This window comes from Coturnix japonica, chromosome 5 (assembly GCF_001577835.2).
Source record: "Coturnix japonica isolate 7356 chromosome 5, Coturnix japonica 2.1, whole genome shotgun sequence".
In the NCBI taxonomy this organism is placed as follows: domain Eukaryota; kingdom Metazoa; phylum Chordata; class Aves; order Galliformes; family Phasianidae; genus Coturnix; species Coturnix japonica.
This window is the reverse complement of record NC_029520.1, coordinates 46,945,119-46,972,880: the sequence shown is the minus strand read 5'-3', so window position 1 is coordinate 46,972,880 and position 27,762 is coordinate 46,945,119. Positions and strand designations below refer to the sequence as shown.

Below are 27,762 nucleotides of genomic sequence, written 5' to 3'. Positions count from 1 at the left end.
CTACATTAGGGCTTTTTAATAGCTTCAGGTAATAGGGAAAAAATGCTGACTTTCAAGGCTCAGATTTGTTTTTACAGTGCATGTAGTGTTACACAGAGCATTAGCATTCTCTTCCAGGTTCACACAGTGAGGTGCCTCTCAAACAAGTCAAGGGTTATACATAGGAATTTCTGCTTCAGTTTAAAACCAAACAAAAACAAACCAACATGTTGAAATCTTTTGTTGAGTTCTTGAAACTGGGCCCCAGATTGCAGCTCATGAGGATGAGTCTCTGTCACTACTTCGATTTTTTTCTTAATTAAAGTGAAACAGGATTGCAGCCATTTGGGGAAAGGAAAAAGCTTGCAGAGCTTTACTAGTAAAAAGAAAGAGAAAGCAGAAATATCTGCCTCCAAGCTGTTACTGGGTATCTTTGGGTGTAAGAAAAGACACTTTGCTTTGAAAACATACACATACCCTCAAAAAAACCCCAACACTGTGCATGTTTATGCTTCTGGTGGTGTTTTGTGTGTGTGTTCTTTAATATATTTCACATGTGGAGTAGTCCTTCTGAAAAAGAGACAACAAACCCCCCTGAAGAATAGGCCTTTGTGACACTGGAGAAGTTTACTGTGCCAAAGTTATGGTAAGAATTTGTAAATTTTGGCTGCTGGAGTGCTTCCTTCCCCTGCTATGATTTTAGTGTTGGAAACTTATAAGCGTGGAATAGAGAGTTGCTTTTTGTTGTTGCTGGTATTTTTTTTTAACTGACAATGCAAACATTCATTTCACAAACTAAACCACCGTCCACATGACGCTGCTGGCTGTATACAAACACCCTGCTGAGCTTGTTCTGCACAAGTCTGCTGTGGGCTTCCTGGGTCGCACTGAAATGGTTGGCCGTTCTTTTCAGGGCCGTGGTGCAGCCCCAGCCTGTAGCTGCTCACATTGAGTATGCCAGATTCATGTCCCTGAAAGAAATGCTTTTATTTGGAGCACGGCCCTCAAAGCCTGGCTGTTTTTCTACATCTCTATTTCAGGATCACAGTCTGCTAACCCCATTGGTGGTAAGAGTTTACAGAATTTGTGTATACATCATTGTTTGATCACCTGTTTTACATACTTCATTTCTGCTATCTTGGGGATTGTTTTGTTTTGCCTGTATTGCTTGGGACAAAGCTGAAGCTATCGGGGAGATATTCAGTTTTTTCCTCATCACAAAATATAATTCCTTCTATATATGATGTCCTTTCTTCATCTTGATCTTGTGTTGAATGTTTTGGGTAGGCAAGATCACTTGGAATCAGTACCTGTGGCCTGAGGACTCAGTGACCAGTTAGCCAGCAGCACCTTGTTGTCCTCACAGGGTTTTCTGGAGTTACCAAGGACAGAATTTGAGTCCAAGGCTGGACTGTCATGGTGACAAAATATTTAGAAAACATTTTCTTGCCTGAAACAAAAGCTTGGATTGTGCAACACAAAGTCCTGTCCCAGTGTAATAAAAGACTGTGTGTGCTTTAAAGGGTTCTGTGTGTTCCATGACTCTGTCAGTTCTTACCACATACAGTGTGTTCAGGTAAAATGACGCTCTTCCCCTCTGAACTCTCAGCTTTCCGAGCTGGGCTAGTTCCCCCCCTTTACACAACAGCCTTACGAAGTTGTAGCAGCCAAATCTGGCCTCAGGTTTTGAACAAAGCAGACAGTCCTATTCAAAGCAGATCCAGCAGAACTGCTTATTCTCTGCATCCGTGGTGGCCCTGCTGCATCATGGGCAGGTGCGCAAAACTTCACCCTTGCCATTGGCGTTGGTTGCTTTGATCCCGAGTAACCGGCAGGCTCAGGTAAGTGCTTCTGTTGGGTTAGAACGTGTTGTTCTTGGTGGAGGAAGAGTCTTTTGTACTGTAGGTGTTTCATACTTTGGTTTTGTTGTGTCCCAGCATTACTGATACCTGACCTCTGACTTGAGAGGAAGACTTCGATCTGAAGTGTCTGTAGACAGTTGTGGTGGCTGTAGTAGATTGTTTATTGGGAATCATGTGAAATGATTTTAAGATGGGGGAAATCTGTGCAAACAGGGTAAAGGTTGTTATGTAGCCAGTTCATCACAACTGCACCATTTGAAGTTCGTGCATTTTTTCCAGCATAGTCTATCTCCAGTGGAATTACTAGTTGTGGTTTTGAAGGAAGGAATAGCTTTACTTATGTACTACCTATGTTGCCTTCTCTGCTCAGAGCAGCAGGTGGCCAAGTTTCTTTCTGAAATAGCGGCTTTTCCCAGCTCTACAGCGACTACAACCAGATTGTTTGCAGAGACTGTATTTTATGATCTTCAAAGAAACTGAAGTTACTGTAGTTGTTGGACCATAACGTTCTTGAAGAAAACGGGAAACAAAAGTGAAACATTGGGGTGGTGGTGGTGGTGTGGAATATACTTTTCTTAGATTTGCATCATCTTGCAACTTTATATGCCTGGCATGTAACCCTGTCCCATTCAGAGTGCTGCTGCAGAGCTAGTTCCTTTGGACTGCTGCGCTGTTGCTATCTGCTAGTTCCTCTGTTGCATTGAATTGCAAAAGCAGCTGCTTTTCCTTTTCATACCTATTTTTACCGTCTCTAATTTGCTATTAAGACGTTAACTTCTGCCTCCAGTTAGCCTAGCGCATCTCAATGCGGTGACTACAACATGGGGGCAAGCAAATACTTCTGTGCTTTCTCTTGTGCTACCCTTTCACACTTGGAAATGTTCCCTGTAAACATCTGCAGTGCTGCTTTATTATCCTCTTCAAAAGCTCTCGCTCCTTGTGTTGCTTATAAAAGGCCTTGATGAACTTGCACTGCATGTGTACTGAGACTGCTCTTCACTGTGATGCCCACTGTTTGTCTTCTTTTCCCCTCTTCTTTTCTTCTTTTTTATTTCATTGTCCCTGCCTTATGACACAAAACTCTGCAGAACAGGAACTATCTCATTGTTCTATTTGTACAGCAGGTGGTTCAGGTCCAGATGTTTATCTGAAATTGCAATGTACTGCAGCAATACAAATTAGGATTTAGAAAGCCGTATCTAAAATACGGAGAGAAAAAGGTCACATTTACTGTGGTTATTTTTGTGATGCTCTTATGGTAGCTTTTTTTTTTAATATGTGTTCTCTGCTTAACGAGTGACTAGTTGGAATGCACAAAAATTAATATATATGAAGTTTTCTTCCCACTTTAAGGCAGCACTTCTCCCTAAGGCCAGAGGAAAGCTTCCTTCTCAGCAGCAGCTTCAGGCTACTTAGAGAGGGCTTCTTCAACACTTGTTAGTTTCTTGAAGAGGTTTGTTTACTCCTTTGACGAGACTGGGTGTGATATGGCAAAACCTCATGTTTATGGAGACTCTTCTCTTTTTGGGTACCATTTTAGAAGTGGAATGACACTCAACAGGATGTGTGGTTGTAGGCACATATTCAGACTTCAGAGGCAGCACATACCTTTTTGACCATGCACTATCCTGCACTATTTCTCTCACTATTCATGTGGTCAAAAAAAAACAACACATGGAGGAACACAGAATTCATTTCTCTTCTTTATGCTCACTACACACAGAGAATATTGATACTCATCTTTCCGCTGACTCTGATAATCCTCAAACCAGTTACTGGAGTCAAGGAGATTAAAATGAGGGCAAACAGCCAAGCAGACTTGAGGTTTTGTTTCTTGAATCTGATTTGAAAGTTGAAGTTTGATAAAGTCGCACCTCTAGTAGCTCCTTTCAATGTAAAGTATCGTGTGATTTATTTATTTTTTTAATTTTTATTTTTTGACCAGTTTGATATTGGTGATCACGTGTAAAGCTAAGTCAGATTTGAAGGAGAACAGCAGACTTCATTCTAGATGAGAGCAATTAGGTTTTTGTTTTGGGATTCTTTGTGTTGACCAACAAACAGAAAATAAACAGTAGTTTGTCTGGTGTCAGCAGACTGTCTGATGTGTTCAAATACAGAAGGCAGGATTTCTCAAGGCAAAGGTTCAAATTGTGTAGTAATAAACAAACATCGCTAGTTCACTGCTTCTTGTTAGTAATCTGAATCAGTGCTTTGGAACCAAAAGTTGCTTTTTCCTTTATTTACTGGGATGTCAGGCTTACTAAGAACGCTGTGTAGCTTTATATTTGCTGGGATTTGTTGTTGTTATGTTTATTGTTTCTATGAGTGAGTAGGAATGTTTCTAACTTCACTCTTTTTGCTCTTCTGGGAGAAGAACATTCCCAAGTAGAAATGTGGGTTGCAGGACGTGTTGTGGGGCTAGCTCTGTTCTTTCCAGTTCTCTCCAATTAAGGCTGGAGATATTTTATGTTGCTTACAGAGATTAAGTGCTTTGATGGTCATCTTCAACTATAGCTGATGCTGCAGCTGCTTGGGACTCTGACTGTGGCTGAGTGTAGTAGGTGACATGAGCACTGAGTTCATGTTGTGTTTGTGGTGGCTGAAGTTTATAGAAAAATCCAGTTGGAAAGATGAGACTTGGGCCAGTTTATCAGCAGAGATGAACAAGATAGTCTGTGGTAGCAGAGGTGACGTGGAAGCTTTGCATGGTTGTAGGGTACCCTCAGCTAGTAATAACTCACATGTTTATTTCCTTTGCGCCGGTCAGGTTCATGGTAACATACTTTCTCGAGGCTTGCTTGTGATAGTGTCAGCCCGTCAGCAGTCTGTCAGCCCGTGTCCAGTATGATGAGCAGCCACATTTTGGACTCGTACTTAGTGTACCAGGTAATCCATATGGTGATGGATCTTTTCTGTTTGTATCAGGGAAATAGTGACCACAAGCAGCTGATGTTGTCAAGTTGCAAGCTCTGTAAAGTTATAGAAGGTTGTTTCACAGCTGGTGCTCTAGATAGCTGCAGTTGGAGTCCCAGATTCTGGGTCATGAGCTGATATTTCACTCAGGAGAGAAAACCTTTGAGGACAGGGTTAAAGTCTGGCTGCACCCAGAATGAGAAAACTTGAGCTCTTTGTAGCCTCTGTAACTTTTTATTTTTAATCTGAAACAAGGTTGTTGTGTGAATCCTGGAGCCAGAGTCTGTGCATCTCCATCAGGTCTGAGTTTAGATCCCTGTCTGAAAAGAGATAGCTGTAGTCTCAAAGGGATTTTTTAATTTCTTTTTGTTTTATAACCCCAAATCTCCAGAATAGGGAGGTTCGTGAAGGATGTGTGTCTAATACCAGTTTCCTATTAAAACTTTCACTAATTAATTTAATATTTTACCTATGACTTGCCAGAGATTATTTTATTTTTCTACTTTGGAAACTTTGTATGTCTTCCTTCCTTTTCCCACAATAACAGGATAGTGCTGACTATTTTGGAAATTTTCTTTGTTCAGATTTGAATTTCTGAACGCAAACAACGCACGTCTGCTGCCCTGTTCCATTTCTGATGGGCTGAAAGCACTGCTAATAGAAGGGTAGGTGCTCCCCATTGAAGAGGGAAGGTAGGTGGGTCATACTGAAGGCTGAGCATCCAAAAGCTGGAGTGGTGGCTGCTGTATTAGAGTACTGTCCTGGAAATGAGAATCAAAGCTGGTCCTCTCCTGCTCCACCATGAACTGCCTTGTGTACGATCATCTCGGATAAGGTTATTTTTATTTCTCTACACCCCAGTTCCCTATCTGTAAAATGGTGATAGTGGCACTTCCCTGCTTCACAAGGATGTTGTGAGGACAACCGCAGCTCAGACTGTGGGGCTCTTGGATGCTGTGGTAACTTGGGGCACAGATGGAAGAAGGGAAATGTTCCGCATAAAAGCTTTCTGTTCTTTAAGCCCAGCAGTAGGTTACAGCCCTGATGTGAATGTGGTTTCCACTCATGTCATGACTGGTGCTGTGTCTTTTCCCTGAATGTTTCCTTGCTGAAATAGTGTGTGCATACCAGCAAAGCACTTAGTGTCCTTATGGGAAGCTATTGTTTGCATCATTGGCTGCAGGCTCAGAGCGAGGCTTACTATTTGTATTTGCCTGTGTGGGCCGCTCGCAGCGAGTGAATGGAGTACGTGCTTCTGGCAGCAGCTCCCCTGTGTATCTCACGGGCTGACTCAGGTGCTGGAAGGAGTTAAAAATCAATGGATCTTCACTTGTGAAATTCCAACTAGTTACTGTGAAATTCCAACTAGCGGTTACTGTGACCAAGACATGGACTGCAGCCTGGCCAGAATAATGCAATTGTACTTGACATAACTGGTTAAATTTCACAGAAACCACATCCTTCTTGTTGCCACTGACAACATAACATTCCCTAACGTTTGATTTCAAGCGGTGCTTTATTACCCAGATGTACATGTAAATATACTTCTAAAGAATTTCTGTCCAAAGAGACTACAGGAAAGTGCTATGCTATTTTTATGTTGTCTTCATAGTACTTGTGTATGTATGTATTTGTATACGTATATATTTGTATGTATAAAGTAGAAGCAGGTAAGACATAGGAACCCTATCTGCTCAACACTGTGTCCAGAGTGAAGGCTGCAGAGAGCTGAATATGTGTTCAGTTGAATCTTGCACATGCAAATTGAAGTGTGTTTTCTGAGGTGCTTTTTGGGCTGGGAGGTAGGAGTGTGCTTCACTTACTGCTTGTGCCTTGAAACGTGTGGCTCATGCCATCTTCCTTGTTCACCTGCTTTGATAAATTCTATATTTAGTTGTCTCTGCCCATCCACTTGAACGGGACAAAAATAACTTCAGTGTAATCCATCCTCTCAGTCCTTTCCTCTCCACCCCTTCCCTCCCCTCTCCTTTCCTGCTGCTGGATTTAAGGCATTCAGTTGTTTGGCTGGTGGAAGATTTCTTTTTTTTTTGGTTGGTTTTGTTTTCTTTCCTTACAAGAAGGGCTTGCGAGCAGGAGAAAATGTTTACGCTCTGCAATGAAACTGTGAGGAGTAACGCAGGCTATCAGAAACACTTCTTCCTCTGTTGCAGTGCTTGCCTAGGGGTCAGAGTCTGTGCAGAGTGCCTGGAGGGAGGTGGAGCAGAGGGATTGGGAAATGACTTGGATGTGGCATACATCTGTCTGACAAAAAGCCAACCGTGCCAGGGGAGAAATGGACAAACAAATCGTGTTTCAGTGCTGAACTCTGAGGCTGAACCTAAAGTTTGCACAGGAGCAAATCTGCAGATAAGTTTCCGATGGACCTTGACTCCTATTGTGCAAGTGCTGCGTAGTATTTTAGTGCAGAGGAGATGGCAGGGGGTGTCCCTGCTTAGGCCTCGGCTGCATCCTGCCACTGAAATGCTCCATTGCAGTTAGTGCCTGTCACAAGGCAATGCTGGCCCAGCCACCAGGAGCAGGTAGGTGCCCAGCCCCTTGAGTTCAGTGTGCTTTAAATACCAAATTACTTAGAAGCGAGTTTGTTCACCTAACTTTGGATGTTGACCTTTTTATCTGCAAATTGGAGAAAGAGTATCCACCGAACTAACCAAAACGTTTGCTGCCTGTTTTATCTGAAATATTATTGTCTCCCACAATGAAGCTGAATGTGATTTGAGGGAGACTGTATTGTTTTGGTGAAACTGCTTTGGGATGCAGCCTGCCAAGTTTTTGTATATCTGGAGTTGAGTATTCGGTGTGTTGTTATTGCGAACAGACACATTGTCTGGAGATGGTGGGGGTGCATTTGTTCCCACATACAAACACACTCACACTGACTTCTAATTTAAGCAATTTTTAGTTTGTGTTAAAGGTGATTATGAGGAATAGAAAGATTTAGGGAAAAGCCTTCAGAAAAACTTTTGCTTATTTTTGTGTTCATAGAATTGCTGCAGGACAGGATGTCAGAAGGGTTGTGTATGGAAACCAGTCATAACATCAAAGATTCAGACTCTCCTTTCTTCTTCCTCCTGTGCCCCAAAAGCCCAGGAGCAGTGGTAAAGCTCTGACATCCCTGGAGGTGCTCAAGGCCAGGTTGCGTGGGGCCTTAGTGTGTGATTTAGTGAGTGGCAGCCAGCCCACAACAGTGAGTGGGAGGGTTGGAACTGGATGATCTTTGGGGTTCTTTCCAACTCAATACATTGTATGATGTGGACACAGAAGATGGCAGCTGTGGTGGCACCAGTAGTCACTTCTCAGCATGACTTCTGTGGTGTGTGTTGGGCAGTGAAGTGAAACCACTGACCAAACCCGGTTTGCACTTTGGAACCTAAATCCAGATTCGATCCTTTAGGCCACACGTTTGTTAATAGGGTGTGCTGCCCTTGCCTGCTTCTGTGCAATGGGATCACATTGGCCCCTGTGCTCGGTCCTGCTTTTCAAGTGAAGTTCGCTTTAATTTCTAGGAATGTTAATTCCTCACTTCAGAAGCACAAATATGCATTTGGTGCGTTCAAAAGGGAGTGGGCCCTGAATTGAAAGTGCACTTCTTCTGCTTCGAGGCATAGCGTAATCCTTTTAGTAGTTTGGATTACTGAGATTGTAGTGGGCAGGCCGGGATGCCTTGCAGACATCTGTTTTTCTGTCTATTGAGTCAAGTCAATATCCTCAAAACTGTAATTTTCACTGTAATGATGGATTACACTTGTCAGAGCGTATAGAGTTTTGTTGCGTGCGCTTAATAAAAGAAAACAGATTCTCGTGCTTATTTTTTTCTGAAGTCAAATACATCTGAACTAAAGCTCAGCGTATGCAAGACAAACTACGCTTTAATTTTACAATTGTCTGATGGGACTTTGCGATTTATTTGTTGTTACTTCCTTAATGATGTTGCAGTCAGAGGCACTGTTTTGCTAAATGTTGTGTAAAAAGTAAATTGTAGCACAGCAGATGTTGGTATTTGGATGGATGTCGGTGCAATGGGGGGACAGCAACAGTCATCTCTGTCAGCTGTCTTCAGACTCCACAGGCCTGCTGTGTGGTTACTTTGGTGTGTAAAAACAGCTCGTTTTGCAACTGGGAAGTTTGGCATTACATTTGGCACGGAGCCATTGAGCTGGGTTGAACACAAGTGTTTATCCAGCGATTTTCTCCAAATTGGTAACTTGGAGAAAATGTTTATTAAAACTTCAGTACAAAGGAAGGGAATGGGGGGAGTTGTGGCTGGATCTTTCCTTTATTAAAAGAAATCAACATTTGTAATGCTGAGAATTTTTTAATTCCCCCTCAACCCTGTCTGCCTTCAGCTGCCCTTTTTATCCTTTTAAACCTTTTTGCAGCTTGTTGTTTATAATTTTAAAGATTAAAACAAAGAAGCATAGCAGATGAAATACAAAGTTATACAGCATGCGGTCATTACCTTTCTCTCCCTTCTGTGTTTTGTTGTGGATTAGGTGCAAAGAATTGAGGACTGGAAATGAAGCTGCTTAATTATTCTCTCCTGCCTTTCTGCAGAAATCCCACTTGAAGCACAGAACGTGAGCCCTGATTTGCAGAGCAGCTGATCTTTGTGTGATAAATTACTGTAGATTTTACCTTTTGGTTAAATATGGGAATCCCTGAAGGCCACCAACAATTTTTCTTAGAACTCTCCTCAATATCAGACAAATTTCTTTATGAAAACAGCAATTTGGGCTGCGTTTTTAACGCACAGGGCAGAGGAGAGCAGCAGTTTTGCAAAGCTGCAGCAGTTTTAATCAGATTTTATACCTTAAATTGGGAACCTTTTGATTAAAGATTCATTGGGAAACTCTGTCATAACGAGGGCATTTAGTTTGGATTAATTTTTCTAATCCATTCCAATCTTTTATTGCCCCCGTGATTAAATAATTAAATGCCTCCGTTGTTTGAAATAGATGCTGTTCTTTTGGAAAAGACAGTAGGAAATTGGGATTCTCTGGTGAAGGAGGAAAACTGGGTGATCTAAGAATAGTGACCTAGTGGTGAACTGTGTGCTTTGGTAATTTCATAGATGAACTGCAGTTTTATTACTCAGAATGATATCCATGCACCACTTTTCATGCGGATCCTTTTGTTTTGTTTTGTTTGTTTTATTTTCATAGAATCATAGAATTACCCAGGTTGGAAAAGACCATGAAGATCATCAAGTCCAACTGCAGCCTAACCATAGTGCCCATGTTACCAGTAGCTTCCAGTTTTTGTGCCCAAAGGTGGCTTTGTTTAGTAAATCATGATTTGCAAGAAGCTCTGCCCGCTATAAAAATCAATGAATGAATGAAGATTGCAGGTTAACTACTGCAAATGTTCTGTGGTTGCTTTTTGGAAACTTTTTTTTGTCTTCTGTTTGATATTGGAATTATAATCTTAGTCTTAATTTTTTAAATCATCATTGCAGAAGCAGTGGTGGTGGGGAGTAAATGCAGTAAAACATGAGGTTGGGAATAATCTCAGCTTTACAGCATCCCAAAACGGAGAGCTGAGGCTTCATGGTCAGCTTGACCTTGGCGTTTCTTCTGCAGGAATTGGCACTGCTTGCCTGTGAAAGAGCAGGGTCATTGCAGTGATGTTATGTGCTCCCAAACAGGCTCTGCGCCAGCTCTGTTTAACGTACCTGTGTGTATGTGTGTAATAAAGGATGTAGTGCTGCTGCTTAGAGTGGTTTGCGTTGGATTTGGCTGTGTTTCAAGAATGAGGTTCTGAACAAGGAGCAATACTCTACCTATGGGCTGGGCAGACCCTGCCCACTCCGTGTGCCGCTTCCCTATCTGCAGCCCATTACCATCACCCTGTCTACAGAGACCCAGTGCTGGAAGCATGCAGCACATCCCTTTTTCAGTATCTTAGATGCAGCAGGCTTCAGCCACAGCAGATGGGGCTTGGTTCATCTGTGCCCCTCTCTGCAGCTGCCCTCTGTCCTCTCTTTCTCCAGATCCCCTCCCACCTTGCTGGCAGCAGCTTTTCCAAGGTGGCTTTGCTCAGCTTGACCCCTGCAGAGTGGAGGAGCCCCCAGCAGCTGCCGCACAAGGTGTGGCATCAGATCAGGAACTAGAGGAAGGAAATGCTGCATCCAAAGCATGCGCTAAGCAGCAAGCTACAAAGTGGGGTTTGCACGTGGGCTTTGCTGCACACGTGCCTGTTCCGTCCACTGCAGAATTCCCTGAGGCATGAACATTGCCCCACATGACCTTCTTCAGGAATGCTACCCCAGGTGACCTTTAGGTTTTTCATTTTTATGTAAGTTTGAAGCTTAATTTCTCTCTAGTATTCTCACCATTAATATATGGGTTTCTAACTCTCCTGGACAGCTGCTGTAGTTTTTGCAAGTTCAACAAACTTCAGAGGTAGCTGAACCCAGCCAGGCAAGGGACTGTCTTAGTTTTTGCTTTGTTTCTGTTCTTTAGTATCAAAACTGACATCTGGAATTTTAGCCACATGTTCCCAACACGACAGGGTAGGGCACTACAGGCTGGGAAGCACCACTCATGCTCTCATCTTCCTATGCCCATCTACTTTTTTTGCTTTTGTGGGTGTATGCCTTCTATTTTTGCTGCTTGTATTTAATGAACAGTGGCTTTAACATACCAAGAAGCTGCTGCAATATGAAAATTAATTCATGGCAATGCTATCAAGGTAGGTGGGTCCTTATTCAGCTTCGTCAGTTATTTTTCATTCCTCTTTCTGTAAGAAACAGATTTTCACATGAATGGATGGAGCACACCTTGCTTAGAGCTGCTAGGGAACGCTATGATGAGTTTATTAGAATGGATGATTTTGGAGTTCAGAAATAAGTAATCATGCTTGTATTAATACACTTTGATATTAGAGCAGTAAATTGTGGTACCACTGAAATCCACCAGGAATTTTGCTTGTTTGTTATACTTAAACTCAATGTTTTTGCTGCGTGTCATAAATTAAAATAATTCTGATAGTTTTGTAGGTGACAGAAATGTGTCTGACTCTGGTGCAGCAGCAGGGTTGAATGCACTCTGTGTCACAGTGATGGCACATCTCAGTCCAGGCACCAAGCTGGTCCCTGGAGATCTCTTCCTGCCCTTACATTCCTTGGTTTCTCTCACCCATGTGGTGACAAGACTGTTTAGCAGTGACAAGTGGAACTTGAAGGCTGGGTGAGCAGGCATGTTTCTGTGGCCGTACGTTCTGGCTGCTGGCACTTCCTGCAGCTGTGCTGTGTTTTGGGGTGCTTTGTAGGCACCCTCCATTTCCCTGGTACTGGGCAGGCTGTCCCCCTGCCAGCTCTTACTAAGAGAAGGGGAATCCTTGGCGAGGTTTCCTGTGCCTGTGTTGCTTGGCTGAGCTCAGCACCAAAGCTTGGAGGAGCGTTCACTCTCATGTTACCCAGTGTTGAAGTCGCTTTCATAAATTCACAGTATGCAGTGAAATTACTTTAAAGAATTCCTCTGAATTGAGCCGGGCAGTCTTGTTGCTTATCTGAAGGACACTTCCATTGCTGAGTTTAGGGTAATGACTCAGTGGAAGTTATCTCAGAATACTAAATTTGGAGGTGAAACCAGGAGGTTGCCATGATAACAAATATTAGAACTTACTTTCTGGGAAGTGCTTGTAATTCTTTCATTGATGGCCATTAAACGTCTCAAGATAAATGAAGCTTTTTATTAGAACTCGCCTGTTCTCGCTGTGTTCTTCCTGGATTTTGCAGACTTGCTAATGAAGAAACGAGAAAGGAAATCCAAATTAGCCCCAACCATATAAAGCAGCTCCCCTTTTGCTGCTTCTTATTTTTGTCATTGAAATATTTGCCTGGTTTGGCTCTAAAGCATCTTTCTATGAAGTATTTACCCATGTAAATGCTTTAAATTCTGCACTGATTTTTGTTTTTTCTCTTGGCACTTTTAAGAAATTTCCTAAAGCACATCATGGTCACACCATTACTGCTTGAGTTTGCCTTGTAAGTGCCCTAAAATGACTCTGTGTATTTATTTATGTTGAAAATTAGGACTCAAAACCAGAAGCTAAAGGGTAACAGTGTGACGTGTTAATATTTTACCCTGCATAAAATGCTTATTTGTGAAAGTCCACATTCAGCAGCTCAGTTTTTACAAATAGAGCGTGGTTGGGTTTGGTTTGGTTTCGAACCGCCTCTAAAGTTTATCCATATCATCTGTTTTAGCAAAGCTGCTGCCATAAATCTCTTCTAACATCCTTTAGCTTTTTCTTTTTTCTTCTTTTTTTTCTTCCCCTGCCGTTTCTTTGCAGTTCCCCAAGGTTTTGATCTGCTTTGTGAATGGCACAATGATGCAGGAATGTGAGCCTGGAAGAGGCAGCCTGGAACTCTCAAGTCCTTGGTGCAGCAATACATGTACGGCTGCATCCCACCGGCTCCCTCCATCTGAATGATTTACCCTGCATAAACCTGAGGATTTTAGTGGGGCAGAATGGGGGGAAGAGACCTCAAATAGGTTTTTATTCAATTAGAGGTGCCTTCCTCTGGTGCTGTGTGTGTGCAGCCTTAGGAATTCAAGCTAGAGCTGATGCTTTTTGACCTGTTTTGTTTAACCTGTGGAAGAGCTTTGGCTTGTGTGTGTTTCTTTGCTTTGTCCTCAGCTGCACTGTCCAAAGGTCTCTGGAGAGGACGTTGCTGAACACAGCTGAGTATGTCCCATTCACATAAGGCATGCCTTAAGATAAGTACAGGAATCACTGTTATGGATGCTTCTGCTAAGAGATGAAGTAATTAAGTCAGCTTTTAGGTGATGTATAGAAAAGCTCTTCCTTGTTCAAATACACCAGGGCGTGGTGTGTTTTGGTGTTGGGTTTTTGTGCTTTGTATTCTCACAGAGATCATAACATCTTGGGAGGATTGTGTCACACCCTTTTGTAAATACATCCATCGTGTTTAAGAGCCTGATTTACAGAAGTGTTGATTGTATTAACTTCATGTTGAGTTCAAGGAAAGTTGGAGGAACCTCCTTTAGATAAAGGAAGATACTTAAAAAGTCACAGAGGTTCATTAGCCTAAGAGCTTCATTAGCTGCTTTGCTATGTTCCATCACAGCGTTAAGGTAAAAAATTACTTAAGGAGAAATAATTGTTCCGAGCAGATTTAATTCAGTTCAGTGAATCTGACACATCCCGTGTCGTGTTTATTTATTTATAAATGTGAGAGTTGGGCACCTGTCAAAAGCAGAGACACACATGATGGCGTTTACTCTTTGTTAATGGAGTGTTTTGTTGTGTTCACATTCTGTAGCTGCTTGGGAGCCTATTACAGGACAGACCTCTCTAATTGCCTCGGACACCTTGTGGTAGTTTAAAGTCCTTTTGCTCCCATCGCAAGGTAACAGAGATGAAATTCACCCTTAGATTTTCAGCATTGCTTCAGAAATCACTTTCTAACTTCCTGTTATTTCTGTAGCAAATCCTTAAAACTGCTGTTTTTAATGAAACTTCATTTACATCTTCTCCCACTGGAGACAGCTGTAGGTTAGGACTAGCCTGACTAAGCTGTGCCAAAGGTAGGAGTAAGGAGTTTTTTTACATGCTGATTAATTCTCTTTCACTCCTCTGGGAATATCTGGTATTGCTTAAATTGATCGCTGTAAGCAATATGCCAACATTTTTTGACCTTCTAAACTGAAATTCAGCAGAAAAAAAAAGATAAACCTCAGTGTTTGAGTTTTACATAACCATCCAGTTGGAATACAGTGGTTTTATAAGAGAGATGCCATCTTCTGTGGTGGTGGAGATCTCAGAGCCTTCGAGAGAGGTGAAATCGGAATGTGGAACTTATCCACGAGCAAAGCATTGGGTGACAATCTGATTTTCTTTCTCTATAATCTGACTTTTGATCTCTCCCATGGCCTGGCTTCGTCAATCACAGCATCCATTCCTTGCTTTCATTAACGGTTTTACTTCGGAGCTGCTGTGTAACTAAACACTGAGGCACCTTAAAATACATGTATTTTCCTACCCAGCTCACACATAGCATTGCGAAAAACGATAAGTCGGTGTTATTTGTTGTTTTCCAAAGTTAATTTACAGATGTGGGATGCCAGGTGAAGAGCTGCAGCGTGCTGGCTATGAAGGCGCTGACGCTCAGTGCGGTGCGAAGATCTCCCTTTGTCGGGCTGCACATTGAATCGCTCCCCTTTGCCCCACCTCCAGCCTCCCTTTTCCTCCCCTCCCTCCCCAAATTCCCCGAAGAGATGATAATGAAGCAGGTGCCATATATCGTAGCTTTGTGTGAGCGTGAGAAACAGCCGCCGCTTCAGAATAGCCGGAGCCGCGCAGGAGGAGGAGGCATTTCTTCTTAACCTGTTGGCAGCAACGTCAATCATTGTCCCGCCGCCCGCACTGCTCTGCCATCCAGCTGCACGAGGAGCGGCTCGGCATAAAGCAGGGAGCGGATTTGCGGTGCCCTGAATTAGCTCCTTGTGCCGGCAGGGTCCCCGCCGGGGCGGCTGCAGACGGGCTGCTGACTCAGGCTTGACCTCCCCATTGGGGAGCACCCGGGGCTGCAGTCTGAACCGCCTCATTGAGATGCAGGGCACGGGCGACGCGGCCGCAGCTGTACGCTGGAGGCGAGGACTGAGAACTCATCCAGAGTGACCAAGAAAGAAAAAAATAATCAAAGAACTGGCCCCCTTCTGTACTCCTCTGAATAGGCAGACAGAGCAGAGGTCCTCCTCTCTGCGAGCGTGTTGGGAAAGACATTAGCGTACCCTGTTGTGGTTTTTTTTTTTCTTTCCTTCTTTCCTAAAAAAAAGCTACCTAAAACCTGGCGCTGTTTTGAAACCTCTTGTTTTGACAGTTTGTGGGGGCAGGGTGCTGTAACAGCCCGATGGATGGCTGCGCTGCTATCTGAAAAATAAAAAGCCAGTTCAGAGTTTTCATCTGGGGTCATTCTCGCCTTGCTCTGTTGTTTAGTATCGAGTATTTACGGTCCAGGATCAGCTCCCCGAGTTTAGGCAGGGTGTGCTTCTGAAATGCAAAGGAGAAATGCGAGCCCTGCTTTCTTTTTGAAAAACGTGTTTTGATTTCAGCTGCTTCGCGAGTCAGTGGACACTGATGTACTCAACCAGCAGAAACTAACTGTAAATCCACCTTCCTCTTTCCAGACATGCCGGCGTGCATGAGATGGCAGCTCCCAAAAGCTTCATGTCTTGAGGGAAGCTGGCATCTGCCTCAGAGAAGCCTTATTAGGCAGACAGGGTGCAGAGCACTCTCCGCTGCCATTGAAGTTTTAGAACTGACTCACTGTGTCTCTGACCAGTGGCACATGAGCGCCGCAGTTGGCACAGCCCTGTGTCTCGCTCGGCTGGCTGCGTGCTGCACCATCAAGGAATGCAGCGAGTCTTCAGAGCGTGTGGGAACGGACCAGAGGCTTGCATAACTTAAAGCCCTCACATTTGGAGTGTTACCTTTAATTGTAATTAATGATGCCACTTCTGATGCTCAAAGCAGAACGCAGAATGCATTATTTATCCATAGATTTGCGGTACCCGATAGAACGTGCTTAATATAACTGAGATCTCATTCTTGCTCGGTGTTGCTGGGCTTGTTCTGGTTACTTTGGGGCATAAGAAAGTTAATAGCAGGTCCAGGACTTGTGTAAATATCAAGGGTATCATTGGATGCTGACTTGGTTAACCTAATGATTTTCTTTTTAAACCATTGGTATGTATGAGTTGATTAAAAAAAATAAGCAACGACTTCTTAAGTATAGTCTGTTCCGAATTAAAGGGTGTGGTGTTGGCTTTGAATGAGCTTGATGCAGCAACAAGCATGCAGCAGTTGGTAAATAAAGATGGATTTTCTTTTGTTCTGCTGGTGCTTGCTGCTCATTATTCTCCACTTACCCCGTAAGCTTCCCAGGGAGTGGCAGCTGTTTCTGATGTTAGACACTCTATCAGTGGTAGACAGCTCCAGATTCGGTGAGATACTGTTGGGGGGAGAGCCGAGGAAAATAACCTAACCCTGCATTATTGTAAATCCTCAGCAGAATTAACTTTTCATGAACCAGAAGAGTTTTGTGTTTGACTTTCCAAAATATTCAGGCGTAAGTGTGCTCTGCAGTACGTGTTACTGGGAAAAGCTTCTTTGGCATGAGGTGGATTTACATTCTGAGCGTGTATTAAGTATTTTAATATGCAGCGTGTGGGGGCAGACACAAAGCAATAAAGTGAAATCAGTCTATAACGGTCTTGGTGTGTATTGGCAGATATGTACAGTTTGGGAATCTTTGCAACTTGAGAATTGCTTTGAGTAAACAGAACGAAACATAAAGGTTTTAAATAATAAAGGCAGCGAGTTACAGAGGAGTCTGTTTGATTCCAGGATTTTGTATGTAGGATTTACAACCCGTGCTTTTGCTTTTCTGTCTCTGCAGTGTTAGCATTCTGTTACTGAAAACAAAGAAGGCTCTGCCAGGGCATTACACAAGCAATGAATCACAGAGGAAAAAAAAATGTTTTGCTTTGTAAATTGTTCACTTTTCCTTGGTGGATCATTATTATTATTATTAAGTGCTGTCTAATAGAATCTGCCACACATGCTTGTGCTTACTCTGTGTTTCTTCTAGAGAAACTCCATAGCTAAGTGACAAGTGACTTCAAGCAGCTTCTTGCTTTTATTATTCTTAAAAACAAAACCGCAAAAGGAACAAAAATCACAGGACAAAAATTGAAACAGTTCAGTTCGCTCTTCAGGCACGGCGGCTTAATGGGGAAGGAAAAGGTGTTGGTGTTTTTTGGTCAGGTTGTAGGAAGTTTGTAGTGTTTCTGCTGATTTAGCTAATAAAAAGGATGTAAAGTTGTTTAAGAATATTCACTTTGTATGTTTTGTTGGTGGATTTCTTGGTGATCTGAATTTTGGAGCAGAGAATGAGAGGTAGTTCAAACTTGACTATAAGATCAGATTAACAGGTAACCTGATTGGGATGTCACAAACAAGGCGCTGTCGTGCTGCTGCAAGGTGCAGGAGTACAACCTCAGAGCTTGTTACATAATCAAATGTACACTGCAGATGCTGCAGTGTGCCTCATACTGTCCTTGGCAAGAGCAATAATCAATAATGTGTAAGCTTGCCATGTTGCAGCATTCATTAAGCTCCAGACGTGGAAAAAGAAGTTTATTTACTTATTTACAAATTAAAAAGTTAGATGAGGGAACTGAACCAGCAGTAAGTGAAGGAAGGTCTGAGTTGTGAGTGGTCCTTGTGAATTGCTAATGAACTGCTTGGTCTTTCACATTCAGTGAAAGGTAAACGATAGACTTGTGGAACCATAGAGTCACAGAATGGTTTGGGCTGGAGGGGACCTTAAAAGCCCACCCAGTCCCATCCCCTTGCTGTGGGCTGGTTGCCTCCCACCAGATGAGGCTGCCCAGGGCCCCATCCAGCCATCCAGGGCCTTGGGCACCTCCAGGGATGGGGCAGAAAGAGTGAGTGTGGAAGATGGTGGTGTGTGTGGAATATATGGAATACACCATTTTAAAGACTATGTGATTAATCCTGTTAGATGATGTATTTCTAACAGAAACAGATCAGTGGAATAAAGCTGTAAGAAAGTATTAGAGACAAATATAAGCCTCTAATAAAACATCAAATAGGATAAGGGAGAGGAGGAGACTCTTGTGACAGTAGAGTGTGATTTGGTGTAAAATCGTGCATATTTCACTGAAGATAAGCAGGTATTATTTTCAGAATAAGGAAAAGGAAGTTCTACCTCCTCTGGGTTTGCTTAGATCAAGAGAAGAAAACATCAATATGGCAGGTATGTCTCAGAGTCCCAACAGCTCCCTGCCCGACCATCTTACCTGGCAAAGCTCTCCAGTAGGTACTGGCCAAGTGCACTCTGTTTTCTTATTCTTATAGTCCCATCTGTGGTGTAAAAATAATGAGATTGGAGTAATCTCACTGATCTGGGCTGACTTGGATTGATAACTTAAATGTGAAAGGCTTCATAATCTCCTGCTGATCCCAGAAAGTTCTCAGCTTTTAATTAAGGTCAGAATTAAGAAGGTGACAACAAAACCTTCTACATTTACTGCCTTGCCTATAAATGCCATGACAATGCTCTAGGGGAGTCCTTCCGAAATTCCTACAGTGACACAGACATTTTTGTAAAGCTCTTCTAGGTCAGTATAATACTTGCAGCTGCAACTGATGTCTTTAAAAGAAATACTGCGTAGGTTTGTGTCCATTTCTTGTACTCCTTTCTGTGTTGGCTGTGCTGTTGGATCAGTGCGAATAGATATTTTTTGAAGGGTAAATCAGAAATCTTCATTTCTTGCTTTGGAATAGAAAGTGAAAGGCCTAACCAAGGGTTAAACATTTGAAAGCAACAGTCAGGATGCAAGCGGCACCTGGGAGAAAAGCAGAAGGTTGCTGTAGCCAGTAAATTTAGGGAGCTCTTTCTTCTCTCTGCTCTTGGCTGCTGCTGGAATTGCTCACTGGCAGGTGAAACAGCAGGCACTTGGTGCTAGGGAGGTGCTCAGACCTGCTGCTGCTGCTCACCTGAACGATGTTTGGTGTCTGGTCTGCTCCCTCATCCTCTCCCTGCTGTTGATCAAACAGACAAACACAAAACCCTTCTGCAGGGAGGAGGCTGCAGCTGCTGCCCAGCTGTGGGTGGCTTGCAGTGACAGCTTTGGTTTGTTTTCTCTCAATCAGTTGTTGGTGGGGTGGGCAAAGGTGAAATGTGGCCTGTACTGTGGGTTGAATAGCACCTGGAGTGAGGCTTTTGTGATTCAGCTAGGTAGAAATGTTACCTAAATATCTGGGAATAGCGTGGGCAGGGAGCACAAGGGGAGACTGATGCACACTGAGTCCCATAATAGACACAGATGGAACCCCAGTCTGCCATCCTTGAAGCCCAGTTGAGTAGCTATGAGAATTCACTTGAGGTTTTTATTAGCTCTTTTCTTCAACTGCTGAAGGTTTAGAACATGGCTGTGATAGTCATTGGCTACTATCTGCTCAGCGTTACTCAAATGAGCGGTAGCATGATGTGGTCAAAGGATGTCCTCTCTGAAAATGAAAGGTGGGGTGTATTTCAGAAGAGATGCTTCTTTTCTTCTTTGTGGTGGCTATACATCATCCAGTGTTTTCTCCTTTTGTATTGTGATATATCATCTCATGTTTCATGCTTCAGATGTTGTGAGAGGAGTGAATGATGTTATGTAACGTAAGCAGAGAATTATCTTTTTATGTTCTAAAAATGACTGTTGCTTTGATAAAGCAGTTGACTAATTAGTAAATTACCCATTGTTGTTTAAAATACTTGCACTGCAAAATGTAAATGAAAAAAATTTCTCCACTTGTCAGTATGAAAAATGACAATAGCAAAAATAATACATAGGACATCTGCTCCGATTTTTTAAAAATTTAAAACGCATTTAAGGCAGATGTTGTAGAATTTGAATGGGAATAGGAATAGACAGAAGAACAAAACAGAGCTGTTTACCTTTTGTTGAAGTCCCATTCTTATGGGTAGCATCGCTAAAAATATCTGACTCAGTGCTTGTATTTTTCCACTGCTTGTATCAGAATGAACTGAATGTTCTTAAAGCTGCTGCTGTGTCAGGAGTTGGAGTTTCAATATTTAAAAAAAATAATACAGAGAGAGATTGGTGAATCAGTGTTATGGGGTGTTTTCTGATGATGTCTTTCTTTTCCCATTTGTTTTTTACAGGAGAATATATCAAAACATGGAGGCCACGATATTTTCTTCTAAAGAACGACGGGACGTTCATTGGCTACAAGGAACGACCACAAGATGTTGACCAACGAGAATCGCCTTTAAATAACTTCTCAGTAGCTCGTAAGTGGTTTTATGTGCTCTGTCATCCCGTCTGGGGGCTGACATCCCAGTCATCGCCCTGGGAATCCGCATCAGTAATGTTCAAGTCTGCCCAGACTAATATATCTAATTTAGATTAAAAAAAAAACACAACAAACACAGCAAAACAACACCATGTTTCTCAGTAATGACTGCGTAGGTTTGATGCTGTAGGGGTTTTGCAGTTTTCTACTAATTTACAGTCTCTGGTTGTAGAGTAAAACAGGTTTACTTGTTACTATTTTGTACGTATGTTATTCAGCAAGTTACTATAAGGTGAAACTGAGCCCAAGCGTGTGGTACTTGGCAAGCAGGCACAGCAAGAGCTTTTCAGCCACAAGATCTGGATGCAAGGGGCACTAATATCAATCGAAATTATTTGACTGGTAGCATAAGAGAACACGGAACAAGCTCTGGTTTTAATAAAACACACTCGTTTTTTCTTCCTTTTTAAAAACAAACCCACTTTTCTTTTTTTAGAGCCAACAAAAAGGTTTGCAAATAGTATTATCTCCTAACCTCTGCACTCTGTCCTATGCAAACATTTCCGTCTTTGCTCAGGTGCCACAGCACAGGATGTGATGGAAGAACCTGAGGAACGTTTCCTTCTCTTGCTCATGTTTTTAACCTTTCTCTTCATACTTCCAGCTTTATTTTCTCCTGTTCTTGATCTTTCCTCTCTCATGGTCTGCCTGTGTCTTGTTTCACTACTTAAAAATAGATCATTGTGGCACCTGTTATTAGCAGTAATCTGTTTCTGATGACTACTGGAAGCAAAGCTCTGCGGAGGGAAGCATAGAGCACTTTCCTTCTTGTTACAGGGTAGCTTGAAATGCATATTATTCATCTTGTCACAGAGCCATGGAGTTGTTAAGGTTGGAAAAGACCTTCAAGATCATCTGGTCCAGTGTCAACCCATCCCCACCATGCTCAGTAAAACATGTCCCTCAGTGCCACATCTGCCCTTGCATTTCCAGGCTGAGCAGTTTGAGCAGGTTTATTTTGGACTGCTTTGGTATGGAATTGGGCTCTGCAGCACCAGTCGTTATTGCAAATGTTCGTTTCCCCTTGTAGTGACATATACCTGATGGTAGTGGTGATATGGAAGGCAACGGGTGTGCTGTTGCCTGTTGTGCTCCAGTGCAGGACGCCAGAGGGGAATTTTGTCTCATTTTAATGAGAGAGAATTGTCTTAGAATTTTCACTTCACTAATGACATGGTGCTTTCCCCTTTAGCTGGGTATCTCCTTATGGATCAAGAAGGTAAAAAAACAGTGGTGGAAAGCTGTGAATTCATAAATTAATTCAGCACTTGGTCTGTAGCCAGAGGCTTTTACCAAATGCACTTTCTGCAGGACATTTCCCTTCTGTTGCTGCTAACTGCATTACTTACAGTAATTATTTATCGCAGATCACTGCTAAGGAATAAAGGACATCTATTGCCTTCCCTTTGTCCAAGTTGCTTTTAGAAAGAGTTAACTTAAATTGATTTTCACAGCAGAAATATGTTGCTTTTTTTGGCAAATTGAGCTTGTCAGTCTTGGCATTTATATATAAACAAGTTTGTTGCCATGGTATCAGAGCGTTGTCAAAAAGACATGCCTGTACAGTGAGGTGTACCCCCATAAGTGGGACTGCAAGGAGGTGGTGGGTGGAAGGATGTTCTTAGCAGTGGCTCCTATCTGGAGAGCCAGTGGCAGGTCAGGAAGACCTTGGTGCTTGTGGGGGTGGGCTCCTCACTACGAGTCACTCCTGTGCTGTAGATCTCACTGAAGCAGCTGTTGCCTCACCAGAATTTAATATTTCATGTAGGCACTGGCATGCAGCATTGTTAGCATCTGATGTACAGTTCCCTCCTAGGTACCCTCAACACTTGCATTACTCGAGTTTGTTTTGCACCACAACTCTTCCCTTTGAACTTGCTTGCCTTGTGCTTTCACTTGAGTTAACTTATGGAGTTCAAGTTAAGTCAATTGGAGCGAGCTCTGCAGGAATGCTCAGCCCAGAGTGTGGCTCTGCACTGCAGAGGATGCCTGCAGAAGGCTTGTGTCAGTGGAGCTGGGGTGACTTCAGCTTAAATGCTTGGTAAAAATTGATCCTTTTATTTTAATTTTTTTCCTTTTCATGATCATTATAACCCTGACTCTTAATTAGTGAGAGTGAGTTTTTTCTTGTTGTTGTTAGTTTTTTTGTGGGTTTTTTTTTTAATGAGATGGCAGGCTGTCTCTGTCAGTCTGTTCTTTGGAAGGGGTCCCATGATTCTGATTAAAAATGTTACCTTCTTCTGCTATAAGATAATGTTGGCTTTCTTTAGCTTTGCAACTAGAAGTTATTTTTTCTGTCCCTGACTAAGGGACTCTTCTCACTCGTAACGCAGAATTCATATTAATTCATGTTTTATCAAGCCATGAGGAGCAGAGAATACTGAAATCAGGAGGAAACAGTGAAAGGTGGTAGCATTGCCTAATAATGCTCTATCTTTCCTCAGTAATAATTATGGAGAAAGTGATACCAATAAATACAAAATGTACTGAATTTTACAGGATTTTTTATGTGTTTTACAATCAATGTCTTCATTACCTCAAGCCCTCTTCCCTTCAACCTACAAGGATTTTCATCATATGTCTTTGAAATCTTGTTTAAAGAGCCCAAGGGGTAAAGAAAGAATCACTTTGCTTAAAAAAAAAAAATGTTTTTTCACTGCTTAGTTTCTCATTTAAAGCAGCCAGGAATCTATGTTTGAAGTTGAATGATATGCTTATGTAGTTTATTTTACATAGGTGTTACCTACTAGTGATTTTTTTTTCAAGCTGAAAATGAAAGATGGTACCTGATCACTAACTGTGGTTTCTGAGTCATACCTTTGTCTGGTTCCTCACTACTGCTAAGACAAATAGAATAGAAATGCTGCTACCTAAATAGTTAGTTATGTTCCAGAGACCCTGCAGGTAAATAACCAATAGAGACTGTGTTGTAAATCTCTTAGGTAAGTAGCCTTCATACTGATTGTAATCTCACATTACAATGTATGTTTGCCTATTAGGTTGTAAGCTCTTAAAACCGTATAGCTGAGAAGAGCAGTATATTGTGAAAAACAGCATGGAAAGAGAAGGGCTGCTCCTGTTAGGAAGAAGGGATTATTTCTCTGTCTGTCCAAAAGGAGGGTGGACTGCAGTGGTTTTGTTGCACAGCTGAAAATGTAATTGCTCAATGGTAGGTACTCCTTTTGGGACAGGACTGGATATCTGCAGTCGGGCATTTATCACAGGGCACAGCATGGCCAGATCAGTAGGCACATTTTCTGAGTCTGCTGCTATTCTGGCTACCTAAATGTAGGTCCTGTAACTCAGGGCTCCCACCTCCTCACTTTGGCCTTGCTGAGTGATTTGGCAGGGGGGAACTGCTCAGTGATGCTAGAATAGAAAAGCACCTCAACACTGTATTCCTTTTTTGACTTTCCAAAGTCTTATTTGTTCATCTTTGCTTTTTTTCCAACTTACCTTTTTTTATTATTATTATTTTCTATCTCCTTCCTTAAAGAAACCAAAGCGGGAATGGGAAGGATGCCTGACATTATTGGTTTAAAGTGTGATGTCACTATATAGGGAGCAGAGTTTGACACTTTCATCGCAAGTAATCTGCCTTTTAGCTTAAGTGCTGGTGAAGCAAATATTGTGACATTTTAGAAAGTCACTGGGATAATACTAAGTGTCTTTCAAACACAGAATGGTAATTTACATTTGAATGCCTTGGTGTCTGTTCCTGTTAGGAACAATTTCTCTGTCCTACTTACTTTAAAAGACCAAACACCAGGAAAGAATCAAGAGGTTCTTTAGAGCAATTTAAATCATTTTTAACAGGCTGCTGTTTATAGTATTTCATTTGTTGCAAATGGAGGATATGTATGCTGTCCTGTTTGACAGGAAAAACTGTTATCAAAGTGGGTAAGTGACCATCAGCCCATAGATGAAATGTGAATGTTTTTACAGCAGAACCCTCACTTGTGCCATGAATCAGGAGTCTGTATCTGTGCTCTGCTACAGCGGCGCCTGTTTGCTGCACATGATAATAGGAGACAACTTTGGTGCTTCTTTAGCTTACCAACTACAAAAAAGAGTACGGAGTTGGTTGTAGAAGTAGGAAAAAGCCCCATTGCTTCCTAACTTGAGTGATAAAATCCATGAGCTGGTTCTCCCCATATGCAGCAGCGTGGGAGCTACAAACTTTTTGAAACCTGTGATGTACAGCACTTACACTGGTAAGGCAAGTTAAAAATAAAGCCTTCTGTATTTTTTCTTATGTGCTGTTATGATTGAGCAGGGTAATTAGACAGCATATTGTTCACTAAACAAAACACTTCTATGTGACATACTTGAATTATAGTGGTTATTAACTGACAAATCTCTATTATTCGTCTTGCTGTACGCATTAAAGATTGCTGGATCAGCAGGCTTAACAGATATCGATGAACAGTGCGGACTCTGGGGGAAGAGCAGTGGTATTTATTTGGTCCCCTTCTGTGACTGACAACATCTTCTGTGGGTTATTAGGCTGAAATTAAATGGTTAAAGTTTGGAGCTTGTGGTTAATTGAAGTATCTATGCTACTACTTCAGGGTATTTATTCTGAGGTGCTTTTAAAAAAGTAAGCAACACCTCTCAGTTTGTTTCCTTACAACATCGTATTTCTGGATTAGCAGAAGATTAGAAATAGGCTCATTTTCCTCTGTAAGTCTTAAGCCAAATTCAGTATCTGTTGTGTCTGCATTGTGTAGGTTCATAGAGGACAGTCCCAGCCTTTTGTTAAGCAGTCAGGTAAAAGTGGGAGATACAGCGAACAAAACAAATGAAGAGCAGCTTAGCTGAGGTGGCAGATTTTGGATCAGGAATGAGATTTCTTGAGTTAAATTTCTCAGAATGGGGCTTACTGGGCTGCTCCAGGTCCTGCAGTTGTATGGCCGTTCTGCAGAGGGTGATGGAGGTGCGGGAAGGCAGAATACGGCGCTCTGGAAGCACGACCACTTTGGTTTGTGGAAGCCTTTTAATAAAGGAGTGCCGTTTATCACACTAAAACCTTCTCATGACTCATTAATAAACTTTCTCTTATCTAATTGCTGTGCTTTAGTAGGATGCAGTGTAACCTCGACATGCTATTAAAGAAAAATTAGATTTTCTTGTCATGAAAAATGCAAAGTTACTCATTGAAAACCTTATAATTCCAGTAGCAAATGAGGCACGAAATATATAGCCAAAATACAGCACCCAAAAACACTGGTGGTAAATATTTTATCTTGGTGCTAATTAAGAGCTTGAATTTAAAACTGAGCAGTCTAAATTTTCGCGATAATAAAATTAGCTTAACAATAGCAGTGGATTCCTGCTAATGTGAGCTGTTAATCCGCATTAATAATCTGGCCGTACCCTGTCCTCAGCTTCTGTATTGCTGAATGTGTTCATAGCTCTGGCAGGAAGCAGAAATTTGTCCTTGTCTTTTCGGTGCCTTCCTTTCACTTGGAATTTGATTTAGGCCCTGAAGACCAAGTCATAGTGAGTTTGTGGTTTCATTAACTGCTAGGAAGAATCATTAATGGATGAACACTGCTCCCATTATCCCTCCACTCACTTTATTTTGAGTTTGCTTGAACAACAACTTTTTAATTAGCTCTGGATTTTAGTTTAATATAAAACTAGAAACTGTAGTGCTTTGGTTTTTGCTGCCATTTAATCAGCCTTCTTCAGGATTGGTTTTGGTTGCTTTTTGGTTTATGTACCCTTGATCAGGTGCCCAAAATTGAAGGATAAGCACTCATCATGTCCTACAAAGCTTAAAACAGAAGATGTGTTTATTTTACTTAAAAATAGATAAATCATGCTCAGCTGGTCCAAGGGGCATTTTTATGAAGGATGTGGTATTTTTGAATGCGGCCACATTTCCTCAGAGGTTCGAGGTGCTGTTTGAGTGCTGACAGGGATGCAGACTGTGAGCCGTGTGTCCAACTGGCTGAGCACAATGGTGGCAGCTCTCTGTTTGCTGCTTGGAATGGGGTCTCTTCTGGGGGGTGCCCTGCAGTTTGTTGTTCTTTATAATGTTTGAGGGCTGAAATGCTTTCTACCAGAGTCTAATGTCCATCAGAGCAATAAAAAATGACCAAATACACTTTTCAGCAACTCCTTGAAAGCCAAAGACTGGATTTTATGTCAGGAACATCAGAGGGTGGAAACTCAGAGGCTTGGCTTTAATTTCAGCGGATGTAATTGCTGCATTATCAGCTGACTTTGTCCATGTGTTCTTCTCTGGATGACCTTTGGAGTGTAGGATCTGTGTCTGAATGGCTTCTGTGTCATCACAACACATTTCTACTTACCTCTCTGGGCAGACCAAACATGGAGCCTTTCTAAGCAGAATTTGTTCTCGGTGCTGCTTAGATTACTATCTCACAAGCTATTTATTGGTTTCATCAACACAGTAAATTGTTTCAAGTTGCCTAAAGAAGTACTTACAGAGATTTCAATGGCTGATTAATTGCAACAGTTTGCTAGATAAGAATAAAGACAAATGATTATTTAAACCTGCTTATGTACCATGACTCTTTCTTCCTTGATTGTGGTAGAGTGCCAGCTGATGAAGACAGAACGACCTAAACCAAACACATTTATCATTCGATGCCTCCAGTGGACCACAGTAATTGAAAGAACATTTCATGTGGAGACTCCAGAGGAGCGGTATGTTTCATTCATATTTAATACATAAAACTACTTAGACAAGCAGATACAAGTGTTCAGCATTAACAGTAAGTTCTTTCCTGGAGCTCTTATCAGGTGATGTACATCTAGACTGAAAGGTAACAAATAATTTTTGAGTGTCTCTTGTTGAGTTTGTGTTGTAGCATAAAAAGTTCCTTAAAGAGGGGTTGGCTTTTAAGAAGGATATTGTCTGTCACTGAAATGATGTTGGTTTGGGTATCCAAAAAAGGCAGGTGTATGTCTGTACCAGCACACAGGTAGATATTTCTGGAAAGTTAGGCTTCATTTCTCACTGGGAACTGTGTGGTGAACACTGAAGTGTTTCTGACCTGGGAGTTTCCCGAAGGATGAACACAAGTGAAAGAGA

At 42.0% G+C, this 27,762-nt stretch overlaps 1 protein-coding gene across 1 annotated transcript in view; it reads left to right on the top strand.

The window, feature by feature from the left end:
* Nucleotides 1–27,762, top strand: part of AKT1 (AKT serine/threonine kinase 1) — a 68,833-nt gene that overhangs the window by 16,237 nt on the left and 24,834 nt on the right. Inside the window, exons 3-4 of the mRNA XM_015865475.2 lie at nt 20,506–20,634; nt 27,263–27,374. Of these exons, the coding sequence (XP_015720961.1) occupies nt 20,506–20,634; nt 27,263–27,374 (241 nt within the window). The remainder of the gene's footprint in view (nt 1–20,505; nt 20,635–27,262; nt 27,375–27,762) is intronic.